Source organism: Babylonia areolata, chromosome 12, assembly GCF_041734735.1.
Source record: "Babylonia areolata isolate BAREFJ2019XMU chromosome 12, ASM4173473v1, whole genome shotgun sequence".
Taxonomy (NCBI): Eukaryota; Metazoa; Mollusca; class Gastropoda; order Neogastropoda; family Buccinidae; genus Babylonia; species Babylonia areolata.
Window position 1 is genome coordinate 35,038,679 of NC_134887.1, and position 24,084 is coordinate 35,062,762.

The window sequence follows — 24,084 nt, forward strand, 5'->3', positions numbered from 1 at the left end:
TCAGATTGACAGTCCAACGCTTTAACCACTCGGCTATTGCGCCCGTCCAAGTATGTGGTAGACATTGACTTCTTTTCCGCACAGACACTGTATATATATATATATATATATTGGTTTTGTTTGTTTGTTTGTTTGTTGTTGTTTTGCAAAATCTAGTTCGAAGGGCAAATTTTCGCAAATGAGAAGCAAGACCAGGCTGCCAGAAAGACGGCACGAAACAGCGAAGGCTCAATCCTTCCAGAGCGAATCAATAATGTTGTTTAACTCTCTCCATACGAATGGCGAAAGAGACGACGTTAACAGCGTTTCATCCCAATTACCATCATCAAAATATTGCAAGCAGAACGCTCTTATACTGAAGAGGTGAATGTTGACAAAGAATACCACAATTCTGACGACGGAAGCTAAAGGTTGGGTCATTCAGACCCCACTGGACATCCGAGGGGTCTGTGTAGAGGAGAAGAGAGGACTGGCCGTACTGAGTGAGTTAACATACTGATAGCAGATCTACCGAAAATATTATCCAAAGAAACAATGTTGTCGCAGTTTGCTCATGATATCTGTTTGTGGATGAAGGTGTCGATGAAACGCAAAACTCCAACCAAGGTATTGAACTATACAAAGACGGTTTACCAGCGCGAAATTGATAAAATTAGCAAATTAATGATAGAAAATGGACTTACCCTATCACTGGAGAAAATGAGCATGATGTTGTTTTTTTTATAACTCGGGATATGACCCCGAAAAACTTCCTGTATTTACTCTGGATGGTATTGTCATAAATCATACACAGACTGTCAAATTTTTCTGGGAGTTTATCTAACATTCAAACTTACCTGGAAGCGTGTGTGTGTGTGTGTGTGTGTGTGTGTGTGTGTGTGTGTGGTGTGTGTGTGTGTGTGTGTGTGTGTGCACCCTTATGTGTGAGTGTGTGTGTTTGTACGCGCACGCACATGTGTGTGTGTGTGTGCGTGTGCGAACAGTGTGTGTGTGTGTGTGTGTGTGTGCGCGCGCGCGTGCGTGCAAGTGAATACATTCATTTTAACAAATACGGGCTTCTAGGCATTTCCATCGGACTTCAAAGAAACCCCAAGCCAAGAATGCATGCACTCCTTTTTTTTTTCTTTTCTTTTTTTAACTTTACTTTTCCCCCCTGCCAATTCCCGTTTTTTTCTAAGATGTGAGTGATTGTCTGAAGAAAATGTTTAATTTTGTTTGTTTTTTTGTTTTTGTTTGTTTGTTGTTGTTTTTTCCAACTAGCTCTGATTTCCCCAGACTCTTGGACATTCTTTGACAACAGCACGATTCATGTATTTGCAATGCTGGCCTGCATGCATCACAGGGTGAGTGAGTGCCATTCATTCCCAATATTTATGTTTTCTTCCACACAACACGAGAGCAATGTGTAAGCTTATATTTGTACTTGTATTTCTTTTTATCACAATAGTTTTCTCTATGTGGGGAGAGCAGCCCGAATTCTCACAGAGAAATCTGTTGTGATAAAAAGAGAAATACAAATTATGAATTAGGTCTCAATGTCTGGCGTGATCATTGATACATTATGAATCATGTGTCTGTTCAGAGTGGTGATACTACACCCAGTCGACATGAAAATTTAAAGAGAGAGAGAGAGAGAGAGAGAGAGAGACAGACAGACAGACACACAGACAGACTGACAGACATAGACAGAAAGACAGAGAGTAAGCACTTTCGAAAACAACAACAAACAAACAAAAAAACAAAAAAAGAAATAAAAAGGGGGATATGCTGTGAAATGTTTAGCAAACAGAGATTTTCCACATCATGAATTCACACACACACACGCGCGCGCGCACACACACACACATCTTCCTTTGTTGTCAATAAATATAATATCGAAACTTTGAAAATGAGAACTTTTGAGATGATTTTTTTTCAATTGAATATTATCATATCACAAATTTCAAAGTCATTACGTTCTAACAGTCAAACCACTACGGACATACAAACATAATAAATTCAGCCAGGAAAAAAAAAAAAAAAGAAGAAAAGAAGAAAGAATGATGTGCAACATCAATTTATTCCATCATTCAACTTAAGTTTTCAAACATCATCATCATCATCAAGAAAAGAACATCAAATCAACATTGTAGTAAAAGCCACAAAAAAGTTCAAAGACCATAACATGTCAAATCCAAACAAGTAAAGCGAAAATCTCATGAAACCATTACTACTACAACCCACTGAGTGGAAAGGTGGAGTGGGGTACAGGGATGGTAGGGGTGGGTGGTAGGGGGGGGGGGGAGGGGTTGACGAAGGAGTGGGTGGGGGTGGGGGGTGTTTAGGGAGCAAGGTGAGGGGTGGAGGGGTGGGCATATAAGACTGATGATACACATCAAAATCACTACATACAAACCGAATTAGCCATTTAGTTGTCCCCCCCCGACCCCCCCCCCCCCACCCCCCCTTTTTTTTTTCTTTTTTTTTATATTTGTCACACATGTCAAAAAGGAATCCCCAAGTCAAGCAAGTAAAAATAAATCCAAAAACAATTTTTTCTTTTTCTTTTTCATCTCTCTCACTCTCTCATTCATTCACCACTGCTAAACACATCATTGTAGTCACACACACACACACACACACACACACACAAGACCAGAATAAAAGCATGTTCGAAAAAAAACAACAACAAAAAACCAACGGCTGAGAGAGTTTAATCGTCCAAGTGGTTTATGATTGAGAGAATAACAATTAATTAATATACATAACAGCATATTCCATAGCACCCAGTTAAATGCATGAGAAAGCTAAATATGACAATCTATAATTATTATGGAGATAGATCTTTTCTGTCTAACGACAAACACCATAACTGTATCATATATATATATATATATATATAGTTTACCTCTACTGTCACTGGCTAAGTCCTTTCAATTAAAGTAACTATTACTCACTGAATTAACTGGCACCTTCCTCAGGTGGGTGTCTGTTCAACGCTGAACCATCTACTTTACGTGCTGGTGCAACCCCCCAAAAATTGATAAATAAAAGCACCCCCCCCCACACACACACACACTCCCCCCCCCCCCCCCCTCCCCCGTCCAAACAAAAGGGGGGAGGTAGGGTCTAACTGCATGCGTGCATATACTTGTGCCCTGTCGTGCATGTGGGGTGAGAACATGTTTTGTTAGAAATCGCTTGGGAATAAATAATAATTTAAAAAAAAAAGAAAAAGAAAAAAAAAAGTATTGAATTCAATTATCCAACCCGTTACACACACACACACACACACTGTTCACCAAACTGCTGAAATTGTTCCAGCATGCCCCCATCATGTCAGTCAGGGTGAAGCGGTGGTGGTGGTGGTGGCGGCGGTGTGGCCTGGTGCATGGTAATGGGTCTGACTAGGAAGTGAGTATAGCCACGTATGGTACGGGTTCGAGTCTCTAGCTAGCACTACAGGCCCCGAATTTCTACTCCCTCCACCACCAACATCCCCCACACCCACCTTCCACTCAACTTTTAACCTGCTGGTCTGGGGCACTAGTCTTTCGGTTGGGTTCAGAAGATAAACCGAGGTCCCGTGTACAGCATGCACATAGTGCACATAGAAGAATGGACAGGCAAAAAAAAACAAAAAAAAAACAAACAAAAACCACGATATTCTTCTGTCTCCAAATATAATTTTTTTTTTTAAATCCTGTCTGTCCTAAATGTATGTCATTAGTAAATATTATATGCCTGTGGCATGGGGTAGAGATGGAAAGAGATAAAGAGGTGGGGATGGATGGATGGATGGATGGATAGGGGAGGGGAAAGGGGAGGAGGTGGGAGAGTCACACAGGTTATCCACTTGTGATAAAGTTCCATGTGAGGTCTTGCAGGGTTTTTTTTATTTGTTTTTTGTTTTTTTTATACTTTTCATGTAAATACGCATATTAACTCCCTACCCCTTCCCGTTACACTCTCCCACACACACACACACACACACACACACACACACACACTCATCAACAGCAACAACAAACAAAAATCAAGTACTGAAAGAAGAACACACAAAAAGAAAGGAAAAAAAGTTTATCACACTAAACCAACTATCACACAGACAGTCATATTGTCAAAACAAGTTGTGAAAGTGAACTGTTGATAAAATATGTAAGACCATCAATCAGTTAAATAAAATAAAAATTAAAAAAAAGTGCCAGAAATCACAAATCAAAATGTAACACCACTTGAACCAGTAATCATGTGAATCAGTGCTGGTGTTTAAAAAAAAAAAAAAACAGTAACACTGCTGATTAACTCTCTCCATACGAACGGCAAAAGAGACGACGTTAACAGCGTTTCACCCCAATTACCATCATCAAAATATTGCAAGCGGAAGGCTCTTATACTGAAGAGGTGAATGTTGACAAAGAATACCACAATTCTGACGACGGAAGCTAAAGTTTGGGTCATTCAGACACCCACTGGACATCTGAGGGATCTGTGTAGAGGAGAAGAGAGGACTGGCCGTACTGAGTGAGTTAATAGGACTGAAGCAGACTGCAACTGGGTGGATGCTTCCATACTGGCTGACATTCTAACAAACTTTTGTTGACTTCTCTTACTCCTATTTCCAAGTTTCAACACAAAGGACAGAGCAACAAATACAACATTTGTATATGAACCTTGCCCTCCAAACACATTTGAGCGTGCGCGCGCGCGCACACACACACATTCATATATATATTTGAGTGCACACACTCATACACACACACAGACACACACACTTTAACCAGCATTACTACTATGTATACAAACTCCTAAGCACAGCCAGTGTGTCTGAGAATGAGCAAATGCAATCATGACACATCTTATACTGATTTATGATGTTTGCTCCACATTCCAACCTAAACTCACCTACATAACAACAGATGCAAAGCCTTAAGTGGTGAACTAAACTGTAAGACCAAACTTCAGGATGATTTAACTTTCAGTAAATGCACAAGACATTTGTACCTGAATATATCTGTTGATGATTAATCATAATGTATGTGACAATTGCCTAATGAAAATGTTCCAGCTCACAATTTGATTTTTGCACTCAAGAGTAATAATGTATCTTTGTGACTGGTCAAACTTCTCAAGGTCTTCTACTCTAACCGCTTGAGAAAAAAAATGGGTATGAGAAAATAATTATGAGAAAATGTCATCATAAAGTATGACCTCTTTTTTTTTCTTTTTTTTTTTATCTGCAGTGGTACAGTCAGTGTGTGTCTCCTGCTGATTAATCAACACTGATTTTTTTTTTCCTCATCTGGAGAAAGGCTCATGCCTCAAAACTTCAACTAAAAGTTTAGCTAGCTTGAGGGCGCTTAAAAGAGCACTTTCTTCAGCTTAATTAATGCAAGGCCAGTTTGTGTGGCACATCTGTCAAAGTAAGCAGATAAACCTTGTCCTATATCTACGGATATCTTTTGGACACTGAACATCTATTCATCAGACAATGGCATACCAATACTATTCAAAGTTTTATTGTTGTTGTAACATGGCAGTCTGTAGGCCTTTGTACATACATACATACATACATACATATATATATATATATATATATATATATATATATATATATATATATTCCTCAACAAACCACCCAAAAGACTGAGTTATGTATGTATATATATATATATATATATATATATAAATCACACAACCAGTTTATCCTTATGACGTAAAACCTATCACTAATTCAACCATCTGAAAGAAATCCAGTCAAATGGCAAATAGCGTAACATGTAAAAACGTACTTTCTGCACCTGCGTAACACTGTCATGTACAAGAACAAAAAAAATCAGTCAACACTAATTCATCTTAAAAAATAATATAAAATAAAGAGAGAAATAAAGAAGAAGAAAAAACCAGAGATAAACTACTCTTGCCAAGTAGTCATGGATATGTGAATTTACATCATCCAGTCACACAAAAAGCAAACCTTTCAAAACCAACACTCAAATGATTCCACTCAATTCCATTTTTGGCAACCAATATAATAATATATCAAATGATGCACATCAATAAACAAGAGTTTTCACATTTATGCACAGGACATAAAATTACTTCAGTTTCGTATGAGCCAACATGGAACCACACAACAAAAAGAAACAAAAGCAGTTTATACTTGTCAGTGCGTGCAGTCAATAATCACTGAATCACAAGACCCTCAAGAAATGTAGCACCAACACAATAATATTGTCAAACGCAACCACAGTCCAAGTTCTAAGAAAGAAATCACTACAAGTTTCATTCATCCGATTATAAATGGCAATGATTATTCTAAAAATTAAAAAAAAAAAAAAAAAAAAAAAAGAAAGAAAAGGAATCAACTTAAAAAAATGAATGAGAAAAATATATGGGAAAAAAAATGATCAAAATATATAATTATTCTATGGATGTGGGAAAAACTGGACTACGACTCTGAGTGGAAAAAAAAAAAAAAAAAAAAAAAAAAAAATATATATATATATATATATATATATAACTCACAAGAGAAGAAAACAAAAATAAAAAAGTATTCTTCATCAGGAAAAATGCAGTAATGACTATTAAAAAGAATAATAAAAAGACGATTACATACACATCTAAAATGCCCAAGAAAAGTAAATTATCAACAACAACAAAAAAAAGAAAAAAAAGAGAGATAAAATCAATAAATCAATTCTTTGAGAGGGTGTGGGACGAAGGATTTAACTGAGGGCATCGGGTACCGGGGCTGAGGGAGAAGTGGAAACAAATTGGATTATAAGTTTAATTCAAAGAACAGCAGCAACAAAAAAAAAAAAAAAAAAAAAAAAAAAAAAAAAATCGAAGATCAACCACCTCCATTCACCTTGCAAAAAGTCCAGCGAGGGTTTCTTTTAAACTGAGTGGGTCAGTAAGTTCTTGGGAACAGATTGAGGTGTTTATAAAAAATTAAATAAATATATATACTTTTTTATGGAGAAAAAAACAACAACAAAAAACCCCACACACACACAAAAAGAAAGAATACAAAGCCATGGAGATTTATCACACTTTGGGGCCACACAATCAAATGAGCATCTTTGTGTTGGGTGTGTGGGTGTGTTTTGTGTGGGTGTGGGTGTGTGTGGGTACGGGTGTGTGCGTGCGCGCCTGTGTATGTGTACGTGTGTGTGTGTGTGTGTGTGTGTGTGTGTGTGACCAAATGTTTATCCTTCTTCCAAACCTCAAAAGGGGTGAAAGTATCAAATTTCATTGTTTGATTGTGTGAGATAAGAACAGGCTCACATGCATGCGTACACACACACACACACACACACACACACACGTGAATGCACACCATGTGTTCAGTACAAGTAATTTCTGTATGGATTAAAATATATTTTTGAGCGAGTGTAGAGCATGGTTTACTAACTGTTTAGTCCGCAGGTTTGTTGCTTTTTTTCTCAAAAAGCATGAGTGAAGTGTGCGCAAGGAAATAAAGCAACTTATCTGAACAAATATCCTGATGTATTTCGTTGTCACCTTTATGATGAGAATCTTTTCGAAAACTTTTGTGTGTGTGTGTGTGTGTGTGTGTGTGTGTGTGTGTGTGTGTGTGTGAGTGAGTGAGTGAGTGAGTGAGTGAGTGAGTGTGTGTGTGTGTGTGTGTGTGTGTGTGTGTGCGTGTGTGTGTGTGTGCAAACTGATACATGTGCTAATACTTTTGTCCAAAAGACCAAACAAAAAGAAAAGTATGCGTGTGTGTGTGCATGTACGTATGTTCGTCTACACAAACTGATACATGTGCTAATACTTTTGTCCAGAAGACCCCCCAAAAAAAAAAAAAAAAAAAGAGTATGTAATCATCGTACATATTATTAAAAAAAAACAAAGAAAAAAAAGAGAAAAAAAGTGAGCACTTAAACAACAACATGTGAGCACTTAAAAGTGACATCGAATATCATAATGGTCTAGGTTCCTTCCTCTCCCACCCCCCCCCTTCTTCATGAGAGCAGTCTCCTTTTTTTCACACAATACTGCAGCTTAACTCTCTCCATACGAACGGCGAAAGAGACGACGTTAACAGCGTTTCATCCCAATTACCATCATCAAAATATTGCAAGCGGAACGCTCTTATACTGAAGAGGTGAATGTTGACAAAGAATACGACAATTCTGACGACGGAAGCTAAAGGTTGGGTCATTCAGACACCCACTGGACATCCGAGGGGTCTGTGTAGAGGAGAAGAGAGGACTGGCCGTACTGAGTGAGTTAATGAATATGTAGAGTTTTGTATTCAAATTCTTCTTGTCATAAACAATTTCTCTGTGTGAAATTCAGGCCGCTCTCTCGACTCTCCAGAGAGAAAAAGTCACCTGAGTACAATGCCACCCAAAGTTTTCTTTGTGTGTGTGTGTGTGGGGGGGGGGGTGTCTACAGGTTCATTATTTATTACTATGGAAGTGGGCTTTTTCTACAGAATTTTGCCACTGACAACCAAACCCTCTTTGCTGCTGAGGGCTTTACACGTGAACATGCTGCACATGGGCCCCTCAATTTGTTTGTTCCATCCAAAAAGACAAAAAAACACATACTTCATACACAAAATAATTGCTACACCAGTACCGGATATGTGCCTTAGAAATACATGTATGTTACTTCATTAAGTTTAGACACAGTTGACTGGCTCACCCTTTCTTGTTCTTCAATCAAATTTAAGAGGGGGGTTGGGGGGGGGGGGATGGGGAAAAGGAAGGGAGAGTGAATTGGTGGGGAAGGGAGTCAGCGAATGGCAATGATATATATGATAGTCAGTCGTGTCCGACTATGACCATCAGAACAGCAGAGGAGGCAACTGCTGTTCCGACTAGTTGACCTAGAATTTGATTTTTGTGGAGAGTGTCTAACCCAAGTACATCCCCACTCTCTCAGCCAAGAGGGTTTTAGGACAGTCGGCATTGGGATGGTACCCAAAGGCCAACTAGCGCACAAGGCTGCAGCACTAAGAGCCAGTGCAATTTCGCCGCCTAGTTTGAGAGTCATAGTCCTTCACAAAAGACTCAGCAGTAAAATGGTTTCCCATTGACTGGAGAAACCATTGATAATACAGCTCTCACTTTGCTGTTGGCCCAAATGTAAACTGATGTCAATCTGTGATATAAGCCGGGCGATGATAAGCATGCCCCCTAAAACTGAACTGATCTTAATGCTTTAGCCAGTTTAGGTTAGCTGGATGAAATGAAATGAGGTCTTTTTTTAAATAATATTTCTTAAGATAAGCAAGGAATTTATTAACCAAATTATGTTTTGTTCTCAAATAAACAAAACTGTGGAATAAAGAAGAAAAAAACCCCATATATATATATAAATAAATACATTCACAGCATTTTAGAGCATGAGTATGGCAATGATTGTACTAAATGCATGATGGGGTGAATACATCCGTGTTGAGTGTCTATCTATCCGTGTGTATGTGTGTGTGTGTGTGTGTGTGTGTGTGTGTACAAACGTTGCATGCTTGCGTTTCACTGTTTACACAACCTGTGCGTACGTTTCTCAACAGGTGCAAATGGCACTGATCAATCAATGGGCACGTGAAGGGTCAGGGAAGGGGAGAGTTTAGTCCCATGCTGCAAAAAAAAAAAAAAAAAAAAAAAAAAAAAGCAAACACAGCAACCTCTCCTGTTTACAATCAATAGACTGATGTAATTATTCCACCTCCCTCCCTCCTCGCCCCCCCACCCCTCCCCCCACCCCTTCTTTTTTCTTCTTAAATCTTTATATTTCTTTTGAAAGGCAGAAAAGGGCAGGAGGTGTGTGTGGGGTGGGGTGGGGGTGGGGTGAGGGGGGAGAGGGTAGCGGAGGTAAGTGGGTTGGGCTGTTGGGGGCATGATTTTAAAATCCCATAGTAATTGCTATGAAAAAGCACGTCCTGTCTGCTGATTAACTGTGTGATATGAACAATGGCAAAGAAAAAACAAAACAAAAAAAACAAAAAAACCAACACAAAAGCAAAATGCAAACAGGAAAATGTCTGGCCAAGCTGTGGATTGAATAATTCATAATGCATACATGATGTGATACCCCAAGGCTTCAGAATCTTTTCTTGCTTTTTCTTTATGATCATTATTTAGCACACATCTGATCTGGTGTTAGGTAACACCACACACACACACACAAAAAACACAACAACCACCAGAAGAAAACCTGCAAAAAGTTTGAACTTTCTAGGATAAGGGAGGGAGGGTGGGAGGTAGCAAGGGGAAGGGGAGGAGAGTGGAAAGTGGACTAAAAACACACATTAAACATGTTCAGCAATTGTTATCCAAGTATCTGTCAGAAGTTCCAAGCTGGTTCATATTTTCTTTCTTTTTTTTTTCTTCCCCCTTTTGTTATTAGGGTGTGTCAGTGAAGGCAAGAGAAGAAATCTAGAGAAACAAACAAAATAACATAAGACAGACAGACAGACAGACAGAAACAAACGAACGAAAAGAAAAAAAAGAAGAAAAAACAAGAAGAGAAAAACTGATAAAAAATGGTTCTGCTACCAATGGAAAAGTGAAAAAGCAGCCACCCAAAGGATAGAAGAGAGAAAAAAAAGTTAAGTATCTATATTGTTTAGCACTGTGAAGTATCTTTATCGTTTAGCATTGTAAAGCATCTATATTGTTTAGCACTGTGAAGTATCTTTATCGTTTAGCATTGTAAAGTATCTATATTGTTTAGCATTGTTAAGTGTCTATATCGTCTAGCACTGTTAAGTGTATGTTTTCTGTGCATTGTTGACCAAAACAAAAACAACAACAACCACCCAACTTAACAACAAAAGTATTTGTGCTCTTTAAGTTAGGTCAATGATAGATAACAAAGGTTTAACTGTCTGGCCCAGCAATAACTATCATGCCCAAAAATCTGTCAACGCTTTCTTTTAGTGTTCAAACCAAACAGTGTGTGTCAGCAATTGTTGCTGTCTCACAGACAGACAAATACCTGTCTGCCTTTCAATTATATTGGTCTGCCTTTCAATACCTTAACTCTCTCCATACGAACGGCGAAAGAGACGACGTTAACAGCGTTTCACCCCAATTACCACCATCAAAATATTGCAAGTGGAAGGCTCTTATACTGAAGAGGTGAATGTTGACAAAGAATACCACAATTCTGACGATGGAAGCTAAAGGTTGGGTCATTCAGACACCCACTGGACATCCGAGGGGTCTGTGTAGAGGAGAAGAGAGGACTGGCCGTACTGAGTGAGTTAACTCAACTGCTTAAAACTACTAGCCGGGTGTCAGCAATTGTTGCTGTCTAACACACAAACACCTGTCTGCTTTACAATGCCTTCACTTGAATGCTAAAACTATTTGTGGGTGTCTGCATCCATTGCTGTCTCACACACCGAAGAATTTGTAGGCCTTTCAGAGCCTTCATTTATAATGGTTATACTGCTGGCAGGAGTCAGCATTCATCGCTATCTCATCACACACAGGCCAATCTGACTTTCTCTATCCAGTCAGCCTTGAAATACCGGTATGGTGCAGTCAAACATGAAAGCTAAGTGGTGGTGGTAAATAGTGTGATTCAAAAATTGTGTTTTACGCACACAAACGGACACATATATATCCAATATATATCCATGGACTCTCTCTCTCTCTCTCACAACTGACAAGTCACATGCAGAGACTTATGTAGTACATACATGCATGCTATCTTTATTTCTTATCATCTTTTTTTCAGTGTTGTGTTCCCCTTCTTTCCCCTCTCCCCCTTGCCCCCCCCCCCCCCCCCCCCCAAGCCCAACACCCCTTCTGAACATCTGCGTTAATACCTCTCTGTCTTTGTGACTGAAATATAAATACATATAAAGATCTATAAATCTACAGTTATTGTCCTTCCCTGTTCAAAATTCAATGCCTTTTCTCCTTAAACCTTTTTTTTTTCTGTTTTTCCCCCGTCCACGGATACGGACACGGATGTTTTATTCAATACAGGCCATGGCCCCCCACAAAGGGCTGGTGGAAACAAACATTACAGATACAACAAATATAAATGTGCTGAATGATACAAATGAAAAGAGACAAATACGAATAGCAATCCTCAACTGCAGTTCCTATTTCTTTATTTCTTTTTTTTTTCAACAATATTATTGTTATTATGCATTACTATAAAGCAGGAAAACAACAACACAACATTGTTTTTATCCTCCTTAAACCTTGACGTACCACACTTTTTCCTCACCTTCACACCAGAGGAGCGGCTCTCTCAAGTCGGCACACTAAGGAAATATTTCCTTTTCACACTTTGTCCTTCACACACACACACACACACACACATGACATTCTCTCACACATTCTCACAAGCGCATGCTCACAATATCTCCTTCTCTCTCTCCCTCTCTGACACACACACACACACACACACACACACAAAACACACATGACAAAGGACATTCTCTCTCTCACACAAACACATGCTCTCTCTCTCCCTCTCTCTCTCTCTCACACACACACACCACTGCAAATGTTCAAGGTTCATCATTCCTTGCCATGTTGATCATTTTTCACGTCACCCTCTCACCGCCCTACTCTGTAAAGCCCACCATTGTTCCTCCCGGAGTCCTACCCCCCCCCCCCACCCCACCCCTACTCCTCCATCTTTTCCCTCTGCTGCTGTCACAAGGTGATGCCCAAGGCAATAATTCTATTCACAGACAAAACATCACTCATCAAGGAGCAGATTATTTATATATAAAAAAAAATAACAAGTAAAAAATATAAAAGGCACTGCAAAGTAGGTCATCTTGTAACAAATCTTTTTCTTTTTTAAAACTGCACTGTTGTGACCTTGACCATTGACTTTTTACCGTGTCTTTCAATAATAAAAGGGTTTGTGTTCTGGACAAAACCAGTCACTGTCCACAAATTCATTGGAAGAAAATTATTGCCTTAGTTATCTACAGGACTTATCAGCGGTCTCATTTTCCGGGATTATTTCCAATTTGATAGCAGTGTCCAGCTCAGTAAAGCCTAACTTGATAAATAGTGATGAAAAAATAGGGGCAGTTATTTTCTTCTTTTCTTTAAAAACCATTATTTCTGACCATCATCATATGTCACATGTTTCTTACTATACTCTCTGGTCTATCAATTATCATTTGGCTCATGCTAAATCTTTTCCATAATTTTTAGCCTGTAGTGACCAAAGCTTGTCATTTTTATATCTGCCAGCTTTTTTTTCTCTTTTTCAATATCATTTTGATCTCCTTTTTTTTTTTCAATGATACAAGCTCTTTAAGTATTTTCTATATTCCTAGTATTACTAGCACAATGTTTAATTTAACCAATTTGAGAAAAAAAGTCAATAAAAACAAATATAAGACACCTACATATTCATATCATTTCTCTAAAACCGGAAACATAACTACTCCAATTTCTTTTCTTTTTTTTTTTTGTAACGAAGTCTGTTTCTGCCTGCTTTTAAAAGTGTTCTCCTACCCATGTTTTATATATCTAAATATTTTGACTGCCACTCAAAACCACCTCTCTCTCTCTCTCACCACACATTCAGAATCTTAAACGTTACACAGCAACACATTTTTACCCCCAGTGGGGAGTGGGGAGGGGGAAAAAAAGAAGAAAAAAAAGAAAAAAAAAGGAAGAAAAAAGACCTTTACTTTTGTTTAGCTTCAATCTCAACTTTAACTCACTCAGTACGGCCAGTCCTCTCTTCTCCTCTACACAGACCCCTCGGATGTCCAATGGGTGTCTGAATGACCCAACCTTTAGCTTCCGTCGTCAGAATAGTGGCATTCTTTGTCAACATTCACCTCTTCAGTATAAGAGCCTTCCGCTTGCAATATTTTGATGATGGTAATTGGGGTGAAACGCTGTTAACGTCGTCTCTTTCGCCGTTCGTATGGAGAGAGTTAATACAACAGAATCCAGAAGCACTTTATACCGAGTTAGCTGTAAAATGGGTCATCTCTTCTGTATCTCTTATGCTTGTGGGTTATTATGTTTGTCTAAGATTTCCCCAGCCCCCAGCCTGCTCCTAAAAATGCACAGACCATTCCTTGTGTGCTGCCTTCCATTACATGCTCCTACTGACTTCTGATCATCAACATACATTTTATGTGGACCTTGTGCTTAGGCAGGGACATAGGGGTGGGGAGTGGGGGGGGGGGGGCAGAAAGCATTAAGACAGTGTGTGTGTGTATGTGTGTGTGTGTGTGTGTGTGTGTGTGTGAGAGAGAGAGAGATAAAGAGAGAGATTACACGTGTGCAAGTGTGTATGTGGGTGTACTTTCTTGTGCGTGCATGAGAAATCTGGGTACTGTTCAGTGATCCCTTATAAGCAGACATAAACAGCCTTGTGTGCAATACTGCATAAGGATGCAAACATGTGCAGATGTGTGTGTGTGTGTGTGTGTGTGTGTCACTGTGTGTGTGTGTGTGTGTGCCTACATGTGTGTGAGCAAGTAAGATGGATGTGACAGACCTTTACTTATGGCAAGTGCATGTAGGAATTTTGTAGGGAGTAGTAACTAAGTAAGGCCCCTTTTTTTAATCGCCTTGTCCCAAGGACAACTAAACAAATGATTTTCTAGCCAGGCCTACCAAAGTCCTGAGAATACAAATATTATATATATATATATATATATATATATATATATATATATATATATATATGATAGCCAGTCATGTCCGACTATGACCATCAGAACAGCAGAGGAGGCAACTGCTGTTCCGACTATTTGGGCTAGAATTTGTTTATAGTGGAGAGTGTCTTGCCCAAGTTACATCCCCACTCTCTCGGCCAAGAGGTTTTTAGAAAAGTCGGCGCTGGGATGGTTCCCAAAGGCCAACCAGTCCACAAGGCTGCAGCACTAAGAGCCAGTGCAATTTTGCCGCCTAGTTTGAGAGTCATAGTCCTTCACAAAAGACAAAGCTGTAAATGGTTTCCCACTGACTGGAGAAACCACTGATAATGCAGCTCTCACTTTGCTGTTGGCCCAAATGTAAACTTATGTCAATCTGTGATATAAGCTGAGTGTTGGGATACAAATACACTTGATCAATTATCTTCTTTCGCTTTGCCCGGCTGGACTATCTCAACACTTCTTACAGACACTCAAGCACAAACCTGTCCCTTGCTAGATGATAAAAATCTGGTGGAAAAATAAAAGAGAGAGCGATAGGACCGGATGTGACAAGGGCTGGCCTGGACGTCAGAGATCTAGAGAGTGTAACGGAGAGTGTATGGTATTGGAAAACCCCTTGATAAAACTCACGTTCGTGACAAGTTCGACTAGAGTCAGTCCAGTGGATTATGATAATAATAAATTTCTACAAAAAAAAAAGAAGAAAAGACTACATTATTTACGTGCGTGTGTGCGTGTGTGTGTGTGTGTGTGCATGAGTGTGTGTGTGAGTGAGAGAGAGAGAGAGAGAGAGAGAGAGAGTGTGTGTGTATGTGTGTGTGAGTGTGTGTAAGTAAGTGAGTGTGTGTGTGTGTGTGTGTATGTGTGTGCATGCGCACGCCACAGTGTGTGTGTGTGTGTGTGTGTGTGTGTGTGTGTGTGTGTGTGTGTGTGTGTGTGTAAGACTGTGAATCATGCATTGGTAATTGACTGTCTATCCGTACATCTTGAATGCACAAAAGTCATTATTTGTTCTAATTTGTATTGGTAGAGCTGACTTTATTGAATGTCTTTTCTTTTCTTCTTCTCATTGTGAGTTGAATGTGGATTGTGTTCATTAACTGAAAAGAAAATAACCTTCTTTGAATTGGGGATGGGGGTGGGGGGGAGGGGTGGAAACAAATAAACAAAATAACAAAACAAAATAACAAGCAAGCAAAAAAAAAAAAAAAAAAAACCACCAACAAAGGGCCATTTCTGCTCAGCCACATCGTGCATGCAGCATCAACCCACACAATACCTCTCTGTCCTGTTGTTTCACAGTGCTCACAGAATGACAACAACGTCATGACATCTACGCATCAGTGGAGCAATAATGTGTCTGCAGAGCCTCTACACGAGGTCAAGTTCTCTTAACAACGACTCTTGACACATATTTTGGGACCACAAAAGTTTTTCTTAAGTAAATATAATACATGAATCAGTCTCACAAGCACATCTTCAATAAGGAGACCTATTCTTTCTCCACTTTTAAAACCTTGTTCTTTCCCAGTTATCAAACCCAGGCAAAGACGCCTAATGATCATCGCTGTACTCTCGCAAAAGTTTTCTTTATGGAGCAAGAAGAATAGTTATACATTCATAAGCATTTCTCTGTGCAATAAAAAGAACATTTGTCTCTGTAAGACAGCTTGTTAGAGAAAGCACACCAGGCCCAGTATTTTAAACTGGATGATACTAAATGTCGGGGCTGTTAATCCTGCAAGCGTAGTTAAATACCCAAGGCCAGAAGGGAGTATGTGGATGGTAGGAGTTAATTAAGCAATACAGGCACAAAATGGAATTAACATGAAAAACAAAACAAAACAATACAAAAACAAAACAAAACAAGACAAAAACAAAACAAAAACAAACATTATTTATTTATTTACTTTTTTCTATTATTATATTATTAGTATTTAGTTAGTTATATATTTATTTATTTTATTTTATTTTGTACGCTTATAGTTGACTTCATCAAGTTTTTGCGCCTTATACATATTATTATTATTAGTAGTAGTAGTTCTCTCTTTTTTTTCTTTTCTTTTTTTTTTAATGTATTTATCTCTTTTTTTTCCTCAAGGCCTGACTGAGCGTGTTGGGTTACGCTGCTGGTCAGGCATCTGCTTGGCAGATGTGGTGTAGCATATATGGATTTGTCCGAATGCAGTGATGCCTCCTTGAACTACTGAAACCGAAACTCAAACAAGACACAGAAAGACAAGGTGAGAAAAAGACATACAACAGGATGGGGGGTTGACATACACAGCCAGAGACACAATGTGAGAAAGAACAGACAGACCAGACAAGAGACACAGATGCCAGTAACAACGCGCTGAAACCACAGGAACATATCAATGCACCAGGACTGCAAGAATGGCCAGTCATCAGTAATCCGACCAAAACTGAAAGGGGGTGGGGTGGTGGGGGGGTGAGGGGGGGGGAGACTTTAAACAAAAAGTAAAGAAAAATATATGTGCTGTTACACCACAAAGTAACTTCCTTTATTGGAGATAATTAAGTATTCTTCATTCTGGCTGGATACATACATGTATTCCATGGCATTTTTGTTCTGATATCAACAGTTGTTTTTAGCCAACATTGTGGACTACAACGGACCAACAGACAGAATACCAGTCCAGTTGAACAAGTACTATAAATTCTTTAAACTATGCTCATGTTAAATAAGATTTATTATAAAAAACAGAAAAGTGATTTGAAAAAGAAAGATACATATATGCCTCTTATCAGCACAAAAGTTCCTGCGTCATAACACACACACACACACACACACACACACACACTCACGCACATACATATATACACAAACACACACACACACACACACACACACACACACACATAGAGAAAAGCAAGGTACACACCCATTTTCAGCAAATGTTTCAGTTCCATGACACATACATGTATACAATGTGATACACAGAGAAAAAGCTTTTTAGCAAATGCTCCAGCTTCATCACACACACACACACACACACACACACACACACACACACACACACACACACACAGAAACTAGAAAGCAAGATCTATACACCTTTTTTTTTCAGAGACACACACACAAATCACTGTAAAAGCAAAATACACACCCTTTTTCAGCTAATGTTCTAGTTTCATTGCAAACACACACTCACTCGAACCATTACCAAATGATCTAATGACCAGATCCATCCATGCCTCTTGAACACTGATCCATGGACAGACATCCAAATTAAGAAAGTTCAGTTGAGAAAAAAGAAAGATTCTCCTCAAGCGTGCTTTTTACTTTTTAGCAGATCTTTCCTTACCTGTGCTTGAAACTGATACTGACTCATAATCATTTTCGCCCATGCTTTCAGTTTCAGCACCTTGTTTAACCTTGTGACTCAGACCTTCAGAGATATATATATAAATATATATATATATATATATATATAAATAAAATTTTTCTCCAACTCTTAGCTGTTACTTTTGGCTCTATCTTGTATGCATGCATGCCTGCATAATATATATATATATATATATATATATATATATATAGAGAGAGAGAGAGAGAGAGAGAGAGAGAGAGAGAGAGAGAGAGAGCTCATTTAATATTGATTAATCATCAACAATGAGTATTGTAATCAGGAACTCACAATTCCCAGAATCATCGAATCAATGATCTTTTGACAAATACAGCACTAACAACGATTTTTATTATAAAAAAAAAAGAAAGAAAAAAAGAAACAAAATATATAAAGAGAAAAGTTTATACAATCAAAATGATAAATGGAATAACAAATTTTTGGTAAGGCCTGTAAGTAGCACATTCACTGACAACCAGATATTTTCATGTGCACCGAGGAAAAAAAAAACGTGTGTATCATCAGAACATCCATGCACTCTTAATTTCTCTTTTATTCAATTGATTTACCTATCAATTTCAATTTTTATATATTGTCGTAAGAGGCAATTTTCAGCACCCAAATCAAACAATTTGGCTCTCTATTAACTCTTTTTTTTCCCCCCTTAATTCAACATACTGTAGGACATACCATTTCAGCTTATACAATTTAAGAAACAAACATTTAGTATACCCTTCCATCAAATGTTCATTAGAAAAAAAAAAATCTGTTCTGGTTCTTATCAATTTAACTGTATTTGTTTTGTTTGTTTATCGAAGGTGGTTTTGGCTTTAGCTGTTGATGCTGCAGTTGTCTTTAGAGAGATCTAAAATACAAAATATACTTTCCACACATGGCATCTCTCCATGTTCCACTTTACAATGTCCAAGGTATGTTGTGAGTGTGTGCGTGCAAAGTGTGCATGGCGAGTGTAACACACTCACTCTCTCTCTCTCTCTCACACACACACACACACACACAGACTTTCTTTAATACTGTATGTGAAGATATTTTTTCATAAAGTACGGGTGAATGCAGACTGCATGCATGAAAGTTATAAGTGCAGTCATGAATTTTAATGTTTCTTTTCCAGCATCCATCAGTGTCACAGAAAGTGTGTGTGGGCTGAGGGGGGTGGGGGGATGCACGTACTTAATCATAATGTGAATGCAATCCTCATACTGTGAGTGGGAGGGTGTCAGCATGCAGCCCATACCCATCATTTCTCTGTGCTTATGTTTGTCTAATTATGTTTGTCTAAAGAAAACAAGTTTCTTATTCTGGGGTTGGGGCGGCCTGCTTTCTTCATGTGGAACCACCAAACAAACACTTGAAGGATCCAATTTCTCCATGTGGAAAAAACAAAAACAAAAAAAACCCACAACAATATAACCTGATTTCTTCATGTGGAAAAAAACAAACGCAAACAAAAACCTACCCCTATGACAGAAAAAGAAAGAAGAAAAGAAATGGATGGTACTCAGTCGACACTGAAAATGAAATACTAAAGGGGGCAAACATAAAATAAACTAACCCACAGCTGGTGCATTCTCTGAAAAATGGGCAGACAGTTTTGAACATAACTTTCCTTTTTTTATGACATAATAATACTAAATGCACAAGTGCCTCACAATTAAAAAAACAAAAAACAAAACAAAAACAAAAACTTGAGGAATGGATGGATCAACAGATACTGAAACACTGAGTATTTGTAAAAACCCAGCCCTGGTCCAGAGATAATAATACACTCTTTATACATTGAGTGCACACACAATACACACAAGTGTATCCATGCATGCTAACACGCACACACACTATCACACTGGATTATTCACTGACCAGAGCATCAACAGCTAACTAGTAAAGAGACAAGAGGCAAAGTCAGTTACGTATATATTATATACGTGTACAATAATATGCCACACATACACATACTGTTTCCACAAGTATACAGGTCTACTACTGTGCCAGAAGCGTAAACAGAGGCAAGATAAAAATCTGAAATCAAGTGATTTACTGTTGACATACAGAGATAAAAACAAAAAATGTATTATATATCATAAACACAATTATTCAAAAGCAAACTGACATTTCATTTGTGCGGTCTTGAGAGCTGCAAGCTTGTTTTCCCTAGGAAACGTTGCTTGTTCCCTCCAAACCCACTCCCCTTTAGAACTGTTCCGACAGAACCAATCACAATTCCTAGTAACAAATTCTTGCAAAGTTAGTTGACTGTGGTTAAACATAAACATGTGATAAAAAAAAAAAAAAAATTGTATTCATGTATGTGACTGACATACAGTTGTAACTTTCAAGATCTTATTTTCAGCCACGTAAAAAAATTTGGCTGACAGACTTAAGTAAATCAGAGAGATCTTTGGATACTGCACCAACCAGTATACTAAACGTGAGTACAGCCATGATTATGGTGATGACACCAGTCTTTATGAGTCATTCTGGGTTTGTGGTTCTTGTGAAAATTCCAGAGCCCTAATCCCAGCACAAGTTCTGGAATCTCTTGTTCTGTGGTTGTCACATGTATATTGTTCAGGACAAACATCCAGGAATTCTGGTAACGTTTCAATCAAACATGTTTTTTTTTTAAAATACAGAAATAAAGACCGCACTAAACATTGGTACACAACCACCCAAGGATGGGCAATTAATTTGGCCATTATACATTGTTACAAAATGAAAAACATCCATCATAAAAAACACAAGTGTTGTGAATAAAATCAAAACAAAAAAAAAACAAACAAAAAAACGTTGACAAAATCAAATGACTGATTTCATTTGTTTAGTCAAGCTGGGACATCTGATCCAAATCATTGCGCTTGTTTTGATTGTACGAAAAAGGTGAGCACTCCCTCTAATTAGTCTAAATCCTAAAAAAAAAAAAAGAAAAAAAAAAAAAAGAACAATAGCGTGCACATGCAACATAATAAATAATGTTTTTGTTCTCCATATTTGCTTCAAGTCGCAACCGTCAGTTGGTCACCCACTCACAAATTTGCACTCAATAAAACAATGCAAACACATAGTACTGTTTCCCAGGTGCGCCAGAATCCTCTTGCACACTTTTCAGGTCAGGCACAAAGTAAACACACATGTATACACTGGTCAAAAACACACACACACACATTAGTCACCATGAGTAAGACACAAGGCTTTTTGGAAATTCTAACCTCTGGAACACCAAAGTAAGTGGATGCATCAAAAAGAAGTACAGTAACAACCTTTAAAAAAAAAAAAAAAAAAAAAGCGGGGCAGCCGATCATCTAGGGTGCAACGTATCGTTGGCACCGCTTCGTCTGTCCTCCGCAGCCTTGTCCGCTGCCATCTCTGCACCGGCACCGTTTCTGCCGCCGCTCCTAAACTCCGGCGCCCGCTGAGCGTCATACACCAACGACCCTGGACCCTCTCCCCCTCCCCCACCAACCCTCTTGGACGGGTAGCGGGCATCCAGTTGGTCAAAAATGTCCCGCTCCTTCTGCTTCCAGAAGTCTGCGTTGGCCTTGATGTGCAGGGTGTTGTCGGCCACCTGGGGGTCGGGCTTGCCATAGTTGGGCGGGTTGGAGTGGGGGTCGTAGCCCAGGGTCATCAGCATGGGGGCGATGTGGTGCATGTCCCGCACCACGTCCTCGGGGATGTTGCCCACCCACTTGGACAGGGCCTCCACATTGACCGGCTTGATCACCTGGTCCGTGGATTTCTCCGTTCTGTGGTCAAGGAACAGTGGGTTGGGGTGGGTGGAAGGGAGGGGGCGGAAGGTGTGTGTGTGTGTGTGGGGGGGTGACACATATAGTATGTACGGAAAGTCAGAAGAATGATGAGGAGGTACATGTGTATAACGAACACAGAGACACAGAGAGAGGGAGAGCAAGAGAGAGGGAGAGAGGGAGGGAGGGAGGGTGGGAGAGGGAGAGAGAGAGAGAGAGAGAGGGGGGGATGGAGAGAGAGAGAGGGCAAGAGATAGAGACAGAGCCCTGGATCACTGCACAAAGGTAATCTAATCCTAAATAAACATAAAAAACACACACGCATATATATATATATATATATATATATATATATACACACACACACACATACACATATAGAATATATATATAGACACTAAGACAGGCTAAAGTTTAGGAAACAAGCACAGACATAGCTACATGCAGATAACTGATAAGAAAGGACTCTAATTAACAGTTTACAAATTTGCATGGCTGACAGCTGTGAGTTCACCGTATGCAACTGAAAAGACTTGGTAAGGATAATTACTTTTTTTCTGTTTGCTTTTAATAATCTTTGAAAAACTTCAATAAGATTGAGCAATCACACAATACCATAACTGTAACCACATTTAATATCGACTGCAATTTTCAATCACTTCGTGTTAAAAAAAACTTTCAGTTTCATTCAAACATGTCATTCCTATTCAAACAAACATTGCACTAGTTAGAACATGTTACACTTACAAATATATACAACTGTCAGTCTGCCGATCTCAGATTATGTCAGTGACACACACACACACACACACACACACACACACACAATTGTATGAAAAGACAGATAAATGAATACGTGTGTGCTTCTAATCTACTTGACAGATACTTCTATTGTTGATCAGGAAATTTGAGCAACACACCCAAAGATGCATCCGTGAAGTGGATGACACTCGACTGTGTAGTCCCTGTCTTCCCATTTCAGCTAGCAGCACACTCAGTTCTGGGTAAGAGCTGGCTGCGGGCTGAAAAACCCACCTCCGCTGGGAATCGAACTCATGTCCACCCAGCTATCCATTCGTGATGCTAACCATTTTGCCACAGCGAGTGGTATTTTTCTGAGTTTTTCTTCAATAAATAAGACCTCTACAAACCACAGCAGTATAGAGTGGTGTTCAGCTGCGCATGGGAAACAGTCCTGATTGAAAACCTGAACAGTGTGTGTGCGCGCGCGCACGTGTGCGTGTGTGTGTGTGTGTGTGTGTGTGTGAACAGTGTTTGTGTGTGTCACTGTGTGTATGTGTGTGTGTGTGTTTGAGTCTGATAATTCAGAAGTGACACTGATTCGTGTGGTATGTTCTTCTACCAACACCTGAACATTCCCTGACTTACTGCCCACAAAACAGCTTCTTTGTAAGCACTGCGACACCAAAAGGAGGAGTTTGTAATATACTCCATGTTTGGTGATACATATATTGTACCATGTCAAACTGATGCAAACTAGGCCTATCGGTTTGCTCTGCTTGGCCAAATTTTGCATGGATAAATTCCTCAGGGGAGAAATGTTAACGGTAATCCCAGACACATGTAGACTATGCATGCGCACATGCACAAACTCACAGATGTTCATCATGTCGCAATGCGGACGGACACACACACACACGCGCGCGCGCGCGCGCACACGCACACACACTGAAATATTTTCCTATTAACATTTTTGTAATATCCCCCCACCCCCCTATTACATATACACAAACACACACACACACACACACACACTGGCATACAGGAATTTACTCTCTGACAACCCTCATCCCCATCCTTTTCTCTTTTTTTCTTCTCGAAATTCACAAAGTGAAAAGACATAAAAATGAAGATGACAACTATATTTATGCACATGCCTTGTAACAAGTAGTTTTACAGAACTTTGCACACACATGAATCAGTGTCAAAACTTTTGCAGACACTTTCTGTTTTTTAAAGCATTACATATGTGTGTGTGTGTGTGTGTGTGTGTGTGTGTGTGTGTGTGTGTGTGTGTGTGTGTGTGTGTATGTGTGTGTGTGTGTGTGTGAGAATCTGTCGCAACCAAAGTATGCACATAAATCAGTGTCTGGCAACACACCCACACACACACAAATGTGAATCTGTCACATACATCTAATGGATCATTACTCCACGTCAGCATTTCTGTTCACATTCTTTGTTTATTAACCAATCTGAATCTGGCACAAGTATATATGTCATATATATATATATATTTATATATAAAATGATATAATACAATGCCTACACAGTTATATATATATACTTCTATACAATGTGTCAAAAATTTCCCAGA

At 39.0% G+C, this 24,084-nt stretch overlaps 1 protein-coding gene across 1 annotated transcript in view; it reads right to left on the reverse strand.

Moving 5' to 3' along the window:
- The window catches only part of LOC143287911 (protein-tyrosine sulfotransferase 1-like), a 58,534-nt gene that overhangs the window by 29,112 nt on the left and 5,338 nt on the right, over positions 1 to 24,084 (reverse strand). Inside the window, exon 2 of the mRNA XM_076596152.1 lies at positions 21,318 to 21,746. Coding sequence (XP_076452267.1) covers positions 21,318 to 21,746 — 429 coding nt within the window. The remainder of the gene's footprint in view (positions 1 to 21,317; positions 21,747 to 24,084) is intronic.